General features: G+C 54.8%; 1 protein-coding gene across 1 annotated transcript in view; it reads right to left on the reverse strand.

Annotated features, from left to right (window-relative positions):
- The window catches only part of ABCG4 (ATP binding cassette subfamily G member 4), a gene marked incomplete at its 5' end in the record, with an annotated part of 23,098 nt that overhangs the window by 7,196 nt on the left and 6,751 nt on the right, over positions 1 to 9,151 (reverse strand). Inside the window, 7 exons of the mRNA XM_015560632.1 lie at positions 1,566 to 1,702; positions 1,867 to 1,981; positions 2,098 to 2,221; positions 3,515 to 3,660; positions 4,094 to 4,144; positions 4,257 to 4,389; positions 4,498 to 4,615. Coding sequence (XP_015416118.1) covers positions 1,566 to 1,702; positions 1,867 to 1,981; positions 2,098 to 2,221; positions 3,515 to 3,660; positions 4,094 to 4,144; positions 4,257 to 4,389; positions 4,498 to 4,615 — 824 coding nt within the window. The remainder of the gene's footprint in view (positions 1 to 1,565; positions 1,703 to 1,866; positions 1,982 to 2,097; positions 2,222 to 3,514; positions 3,661 to 4,093; positions 4,145 to 4,256; positions 4,390 to 4,497; positions 4,616 to 9,151) is intronic.

Below are 9,151 nucleotides of genomic sequence, written 5' to 3' on the forward strand. Positions count from 1 at the left end.
ACACCCACCCACACACCCACTTACACACCCAGCCACCCACACACCCACACACCCAGCCACCTCGCACCCAGTGGAGGCACAGAACCCGGGCCCTTCCTCAGGGCAGGGCCTCTGCATCTACAGAAGGAGGACTAATCACCACCGAGCTGTGTGCCTGGAAGCCAGCCTTAGGGTGTGAATCCCAAGGAGACACAGAGAGACAGGAAGAGGGATAGCAACTTGGAATGGAGGAGACAGGGAGTCAACAACACCCAGGAGGCCCCCAGTAGGTCAGTCACTTCTCTTCTTCTCTTGAATCCATCATAAAACATTTAGCCTACCCTCACCAGTTTGGCTCAGTGGCTAGAGTGTCGGCCTACAGACCAAAGGGTCCCAGGTTTGATTCTGGTCAAGGGCACATACACCAGTAACAGGCTCCTCCAGCCTGGGCCCTCATCAGGGCTGGTGCAGGAGGCAACCAATTGATGTGTTTCTCTGACATCCATGTTTCTCTGTCTTCCCCTCTTCCACTCTCCCTAAAAATCAATGGAAAAATATCCTCGGGTGAGGATTAACAAAAAAACACACATTTATTCTAAGGGTATAATACCTTTATGCCACCACTTTAAAAAAATGTATTTTTATTCATTTCAGAGAGGAAGGGAGAGGGAGAGAGAGAAAAGCATCAATGATGAGAGAGAATCATGGATCAGCTGCCCCCTGCACGCCCCACACTGGGGATCGAGCCCTCAACCCCAGCATGTGCCCTGACCGGGAATCGAACCTCGACCGCCTGGGTCACAGGTCAACACTCAATCAACCCCTGAGCAGCACCCCCAGGCCTTCTCCTCTACGGTAATACTCTGTGACAATGACAATAACGGGACAGCAGGGGCTCATTGAAGGAGGAGAGCTGGCGCTGAGGAACACCTGGTACCAGCTGCTGTCACTGGTGATGATCTTCGTCACCCCAGCAGCCCTGAGAGCTGTCTCAGCACCTCCGGGATGGAGCACAGCCAGCCCCGCCGGCCACAGGCCAGAGGCAGCCTCGGTCGGCTTCCCCGGGGGCACTGTACTGGCACATGGACAATAGAGACGCTCAGCAAACATTCCCTGAAGAAGCCCTGGCCAGTTACTCAGTGGTTAGAGCACCAGCCCTCACTGACGGGGCACAGGTTCGATTCCTGGTCCAGGGCATGTGCCTGGGACGCAGGCTCAAACCCCAGCCTGATAGGGTCGCACGCAGGAGGCCACCCGTTGATGTCTCTCTCACATCAGTGTTTTTCTCTCCCTCTCTACCCCCTCCCTTCCACTCCATCTAAAAGCAATGAAAAATACCCTTGGGTGAGGATTAAAAAAAATAATACAAATTTCAAAGACTGACGGAAGGAGTGAGTGCAGGAGAAAGCAGAAGCACGGAGAGGCTCCACACGCAAGCGAGGCAGCTGCTCCCCGTGGCCATCCCCGGGCCCAGGTGCTCCCAGCCCCGGGCTGCGGTGCCTCTGAGCAGCCGCCTTGGCAGGCCTTTACCCTGACCCCTTCCCCTCTCCCCCACTCCGCACTCTGCCCTCTTCGGCCCTCCTCACCAGAGCGCAAGGCGGACAGGGGGCAGGGGCCTCGCTCTTCTCGAGGCTCTTCTCGGTCATGGCGCACAGCCCGTTCTGCACGGCCCGGAACAGCGTGGGGTTCAGGTCTCCGTACTCGCCAGAAGCCACCTCGATAACTGGGGACACCGAGCGGGTGCGTGGCCAGGCTCTAGCCTCAGTTCCCAAGGGCAAGCCGGCCCCACTTGGGTGTATGGTGAAGGCGGGGAGCATGACCCCAGCCCCCACCTCAGCCCCCTCAGCACCCAGCCCCGACCCCCACCCTGGCCCACGGCCCACTCACTGAAGTCGGCTGGGTTGTGGTAGGTGGGGCAGTGCAGGCCCAGGCCCTTCAGGTAGGGGATCAGCTTGGTGACCAGGCCCTTGAATATGCACTGGCCCTGGCTCAGGATGTAGAGCTGAGGCGGAGAGGAGGGTGAGGAAGACAAGCCCGTGGTGCAGGCAGCCGGCAGCACCGCTGTGGACCCTTCCCTCGCCCCGTCGCAGGCCGGCGTCCGAGGCCAGAGACACTCACCTTGTCAAACATCTCAAAGAGCTTGGCACTGGGCTGGTGGATGGTGCAGATGACGGTGCGGCCGCCCTGGGCCAGCGACTTCATGAGGGACACCACCTGGAAGCAGGAGGCGCTGTCCAGACCGCTGTCCAGAGAGAGGCCCCGGGGAGGGGAGGCGTGTGAGTTGGGCGGAGCCTGGAGAAGGGACTGTTTGGGGGGTGGGGGGACAGCTACTATACAGGGGATGGGGCTGGCAGGAAGGGCCAGCCCCTCCACCCTGTGCACACTATGATCCAGACATCTGGAGGGACCAAGAAGCCCAATGTGACAAGCATATATTGAGCAGCTGTTGAATGCCAGGCACCGGGATTACAATGAGGAATAAAGAGGAGGCAGAGAAGTGCCCGGATCCTTCGCAGTCACATGGAACGTGCTGTGGAAACACGGAGTGAAAGAGGTGGAGTATTCAGCCCTCGGCATGAGGGTATTGCAGGGAAGTGAGAGAAGGTTCTGGAAGGAGAACATGCTAAGCCAGGTGAAGGTGCAAAGGCAGGCGTGGTGGGGAAGGGCATTCCGGGCAGAAGACGCAGCACGTGCAAAGCTCAGAGGCGTGAATCACGTGGCCCGACTCAGGAATTCCAGGCAGCTCGCTATGATTAGAGCAAACATACAAGACAGCGTGAAGCAAGCGGTGAGGCCAGGGCAGGGCCTGTGAGCCCTCTGACTTGATCCCGAAGGCAAATGGCATCATGCGTGTTGTCAGTGGGGGAGAGAGCGTCGCCAGGCGTGGCTTTTTTTTCTTAAATCCTCACCTGAGGATAGTTTCCCATTGATTTTAGGGAGAGGGGAAGAGAGAGGGAAAGACAGAAATATCGATGTGAGAGAAACACATCGACTGGTTGCCTCCTGCAGGAGCCCCACCAGGGCCCGGGAGGAGCCTGCCACCGAAGTACATGCCCTTGACCGGAATCACACCCGGGACCCTTTGGTCTGCAGGCTGTCGCTCTATCCACTGGGCCACACCAGCCAGGGCTGAACTTGGCTCTTAGAAAGCTCACTGTGGCGGCGGCCGAGAGGGAGGATGGCCGGGAGAGACTGAAGGTGAGAACACAGGAGCAGGTTGCAGAAATGCAGGCAATGGCTGATGGTGCCTTGAACTTAGCACTGGCGCTAGGAAGGGGCTAGGGTGAATCTGAGAGGTGGAGAAGGAGGTAGAATCTGCAGGACTTGGTGACTGGCGGTGGCGAGAGAAGGAGAGGGAGGCATCAGGCAAGGAGGAAGGGTTTCTGCCTGTGAGGGCGGCGGCAGCGGCCACGGGCCTGGCAGGGAGAGAGTGGCGCGGGCCTCCTCCTGGCCCAGGAGGCTGAGGGCGGGTCCTGGTTTCCACAGCCGAACAGGTGCAGCCCCCAGCGTGAGCGCAGGCAGGGGGGAGCGCTACCTGGTGGGCTCATCGAAGAACATGACCGGCGGGTTGTTGACCAGCTCCAGGGCGATGGCCAGGCGCTTCCTCTGCCCGCCCGAGAGCAGGGCTGTCCTCGTGTGGGAGCAGGACATCAGGCCCAGCGCCGTCAGGATCTCCGTCACCTGCCCAGCCCCCCCAGCCCCAGATCGGCTTCAGTGTCTCTGCTTCCCTGGGCACCATCCCAATTTATTTATTTATTTTTAAAATTAATTTTTTTATTGATTTCAGAGAGGAAGGGAGAGGGAGAGATAGAAACATCAATGAGAGGGAATCACTGATCAGCTGCCTCCTGCACGCCCCCTAGTGGGGACCAAGCCAGCAGCCTGGGCATGTGCCCTGACTGCAGAATCGAACCGTGACCTCCCGGCTCATAGGTTGATGTTCAACCACTGAGCCACGCTGGCCAGGCTGGGCCCACCCCAACTTAAGCATCTCCCTTAAGTCCAGGGCGCCAGCCTTGTACGGCACTCTTCCACCCCCCAACTCAGCGCCGCCGAGCACAGTAGCACCAAAAAGGACGGCCGTCCCATCCCTACCCTCCCCTGCCCCACTCACCAGCTCCTTCTTCACCTCTTGCTTCTCACTCAGCTTCAGGTTCGCAGAGACCTGAGGCCCAGGGAACAGGAGGGTCGGCTGTGTGTGAGAGGAGGCCCCTGACCCTTAGCCCAGGAGGAGGGTGGGGATGAGGGGCGATGGGAGCAGGGGCCGCCAGCCTCACCATCATGGCCTCCCACACGGTGAGGTGCGGCAGCAGCAGGTCGTCCTGCATGATGTAGCAGGACATCTTGCGGAAGGTCCTCAGCTCCCGCGGCCTCCCGTTGACCAGGATCTGCCCCTTCATCCCCGACTCCCTGCAGGGAGGTGGGGGTCAGGGCTGCTTCGGACACCTGCTGGGCTCCCGTGGGGGGGGGATCCTCCTCCCTGGGCCCTGCCCCCACTCCACCCAGCATCATCCTCACCTGTATCCTGCCAAGATGTTCATGAACGTGGACTTGCCAGCCCCTGAGGGGCCCATGATGCCAATTAGCTCCCGGCGGCAGAATTTACCCGATAGGCACTTGAGGAGGGTCTTATAACCTGCAGTGATGGAGGGAGGAATGCTGGGTAAGGGCTGGAGTGAGCAGAGGCCTCCGGGCTTGGGGAAGCCACCATGACTGTCAGGGCAATGGACAGTCCTCGCTCAGTGTGAATCGGGGAGGATGGGGGAGGATTAAAGTACCAGCAGTGAGCCCGGCCCTGGCCAGTGTGGCTCAGTGGCTAGAGTGTAGGCCAGTGGATTGAAAGGTCCCGGGTTCCATTCTGGTCAAGGCCACATGCCCGGGTTGCAGGCTCCATGCCCAGTGGGGGGTGTGCAGGAGGCAGCTGATGATCAGTGATTCTCTCTCATCATTGATGTTTCTCTCTTTCTCCCTCTCCCTTCCTCTCTGAAATGAATAAAAATAGATTTTTTTAAAAAAAAGTACCAGAGGTGACAATGCTCTTCTGAAAGCCATGGGGAAACCCCACATCTCATGGCTGGGCACGGGGAGGGGTCAAGGTTACAGACAGCCAGTCAGTCATGCTCTCACCGCCCCAGAGGGCTTTCCCACTGACCCAGCCCAGCTGCTGGGTGGCCCCTGGGTTCCCAGAGCACTTCTCGCCGCCGGCATGGCTGGTATTCGCTTGTGCCAGTCGCTCCCCCTCCTCCAGCCCCTCAGCCAGGGAGCTCCTGGGGCAGGTCTTGTCCTCCTCATCTTTGTAGCCTCCGCAGACTGTCCGGCACCTAGATGCTCCCTAGTGTTTGCTCCATGGACATGTGTTCAGAGACCGGGCCTCGTCTGAATGGCCGCCTCCTCTGTGGGCGCTCCGCCCTGGCTCGGAGCTGCAGCCCCTAACACGGCCCCGTAAAAGCTCACCTTCACTCACTCATCGGAAGGCAGAAGACACTGGGTCAGAGTCAGGTGAATCTAGGTCCGATTCTAGCTCCAGCCCTAGCTGGTGTGGCTCAGTGGGTAGAGCATCGGCCTGCAGACTGAAGGGTCCAAGGTTCGATTTCAGTCAAGGACACATGCCCAGGTTGCAGGCTCAATCCCCAGTAGGGGGTGTGCAAGTGTAATCAATCAAAAAAAAAGATCCAATGAAATAATCTATGGAAAGCCTATGACAGTGTTTGGTATGCAGCCCGCTAAAAAGGTGACATCATATTATTAATTCTATTTGACAAATGTTATTGATATCTACTATATTCCAGACACTGGACAAAACAATGAGGAAGACACATTTCTGTACTCAAGAATCTCACAACCTACGTAAAAAATATCTGAGAAAAAATCTATAAGGGTTATAACAAAAGGATATGCCCGGCCGCTGTTGCTCAGTGGTTGAGTGTCGACCCATGAACCAGGAAGTAACTGGTTCACCCCAGTCAGGGCACATGCTTGGGTTGCAGGCTCAGTCTCCAGCAAGGGATACATGTACAAATACATGTATATATTTTTATTGATTTCAGAGATCCAGGGAGAGGGAGAGAGAAATATCAATGATGAGAGAGAATGATTGATTAGCTGCCTCCTACATGCCCCCTATGGGGATCGAGCCTGCAACCCGTGCTTGTGCTCTGGTCGGGAATTGAACTGTGACCTCTTGGTTCCTGGATCAACACTCAACCCCTAAGCCATGCCCAGCTGGGCAATAAAAATATATATTTTTTTAAAGTATAAATAATGCACAATGCAGATGCAGACAATGGGTCTGATCAGGGTGGAGGGCGAGGGGAAATCAGGAATGGCTTCATGGAAGAGGTGGTATTTGCACTAAGTCTTGAAGGAAAAACAGATTTCAAAATGGTAAGGGGAGGCAGAAGTCCTCCAGGCTCTGGGAGGAAAAGCTCTCCCATAAGGACGGAGCCAATGAGGTGGGCATGGCCTGCTCTGCTTGCTGTCAGAGGGGACAGCGCTGCCCACTGTGGGTCCTGAGAGCACCACCTGCCTGGCTGGCGCTTCACAGTTCACGCCTGTCGCCTTGCTGAGTGTCCTCCACCCGCATGGTTACCATCTCGGGAGGCAACAACTACCTTCCACAACAAACCCAAGGCTGAGCCTGCGCTAGGCTAATCCCACTGTCCCCAGTTGGTAACGCAACCTGAGTGCAGACATTGGTGAGGATCTGAAAGTTAACAACAAAAAAGATGGCAGTGGCTCCCAGGATATGCAAAGCACTCAGTTTTACACATGCGGAGGGGTGCTGACCCCCCCCCCCGGGGGGAGATGCATACATTTATCAGATCAAAACCAACCTGGTCAGCCTCCCCTTGGCCCTGTGCGGCGGGGGTGCGGAGTGGGGCGGCACCGGTGCAAAAACAAAACAACAACAAAAAACAAAGCATTTGGTTTTATCCATCCGATCTATAGCTGGGATCCAGGTTGTGATAAGAAAATCTCTCAGCCAAAACCGGTTTGGCTCAGTGGATAGAGCGTCGGCCTGCGGACTGAAGGGTCCCGGGTTCGATTCCGGTCAAGGGCATGTACCTGGGTTGTGCGCACATCTCCAGTGGGAGATGTGCAGGAGGCAGCTGATCGATGTTTCTCTCTCATCGATGTTTCTAACTCTCTGTCTCTCTCCCTTTCTCTCTGTAAAAAATCAATAAAATATATATATTAAAAAAAAAGAAAATCTCTCAGAAAAATATTGCCCCTTTGGCTCACATCCCCAAAGCACCCGTTTAGTGATTTAAACTAGTTGATATACAGCACTTAGAAAAATAAATACTACAAAAACTCTAATAGGAAAGCCTTTTAAGTTCATTTACAAAGTTCATTACCTTTCTTGCTGCTGTAGCAACAAAGATGAAGCCACTGGGGCCCGGGGATACCCAGTGACTCTCCCCCCATCCCCGCCCCGCCCCCCAGGTCACAGGACAAGCTGCTTCCTGGGGGAGGGGAGGTCATGGGCTCCGGGCTCAGCCTCGGTCAGCACATCACGGATCAGAAGGCAAGGCCTTTCCAAGACACGCACGGAAGCGGTTTCTCCGGCAGAGGCCAGGAGAGGTAAGCAGCCTTCCCAAGGTCACATCTCTTTTTTATAAAATATTGTTATTGATTTCAGAGAGAAGGGGAGAGGGACAGAGAGAGAAGCATCGATGATGAGAGAGGATCACTGATCGGCTGCCCTCTGGGGATGGAGCCCACAACCCGGGCTTGGGCCCTGACTGGGAATCGAGCCGTGACCTCCTGGTTCGTAGGTCCACACTCAACCACTGAGCCACGCCGGCCTCCAAGGCCACATACCTTACAAGTGGCTAGGAACCCACGTCTGGGATACCTGCTGGACCATAACTACTCAGCATGGAAGGGGCCTGTAGAGAACCGAAGTTCTAGTCCCACCCCACTAACTCTCTTTGCAATTTTAAGTCACTTAATCTTCCAGAGTCTCCACGTCCTTAACTATGAAATAAAAATAGTAATATCTCCTACCAAGGATATAATAGGGATATTGTGAATATTGAGATAATTAATTTAAAGGTGTTTTAAGAAATCAACCAATGAAGTTGCATGCATACATGCATAACCCATGGACACAGACGATGGGGAGGTAAGGGCCTGAGGGCAGGGGGCGGACGGGAGCGGGCCGGAAGAGGTTAATGGGGAAGCGGAGGGAGGAGAACCTATATAATACTTTCAACAATAAAGATTTATTTTATTTTATTTATAAATTTTATTGATTTTTTTACAGAGAGGAAGGGAGAGGGATAGAGAGTTAGAAACATCGATGAGAGGAACATCGATCAGCTGCCTCCTGCACACCCCCTACTGGGGATGTGCCCGCAACCCAGGTACATGCCCTTGACCGGAATCGAACCTGGGACCTTTTAGTCCGCAGGCCGACGCTCTATCCACTGAGCCAAACCGGTTTCGGCAATAAAGATTTATTTTAAAAAATAAAAGTGTTTTGCCCTGGCCCTAGCTGGTGTGCTCAGTGGTTAGAGTGCTGGCCTGTCCATCAAAAGGTGGGAGTTTGATTCCCAGTCAAGGGCATATACCTGGGTTGCAGGTCCAATCATGGCGTGGGTGGGGCATATGCGGGAGGCAACCAATCGATGTGTCTCTCTCACATTTGATGTTTCTCTCTCTCTCTGTGACCCTCCCTCCCCCTCTTCCTTCCACTCTTTCTAAAAAAAATCAATGGGGAAAAAAAAGTATTTTGCTCTGGCTGGTGTGGCTCAGTTGGTTGGAGCACAGTCCCATTCACTGAAGGGCTGCAAGTTTGATTCCTAGTCAGGGCACATATCTAGGTTGTGGGTTCGATCCCCAGTTGGGGCACGTACAGGAGGGAACCAATCCATGTTTCTCTCACCTGCTTTTCTCTCTCCTTCTCCCTTCCTCTCTCTCTAAAATCAATAAAAACATAGCCTCAGCTGAGGAATTTATTTTTAAGTTTAAAAAAGTGTTTGAAAACCAAGAAACGTCCCATATAATTAGGGAAGACTGGTGAGAAATCCTTACCTTGAAAAGATGGAACTCTCCCTCTCTCCACACCCCGTGCTTTCCCCCTCTCTGCCTACCTGCAATTACTTCCTGCCCTTTAGAGAAAGAGAGAGATTCGAGTGGAAAGAGGAGTTGGAGAGGACAGGGGGCG

This window comes from Myotis davidii, unplaced genomic scaffold (genome assembly GCF_000327345.1).
Source record: "Myotis davidii unplaced genomic scaffold, ASM32734v1 scaffold355, whole genome shotgun sequence".
Taxonomy (NCBI): Eukaryota; Metazoa; Chordata; class Mammalia; order Chiroptera; family Vespertilionidae; genus Myotis; species Myotis davidii.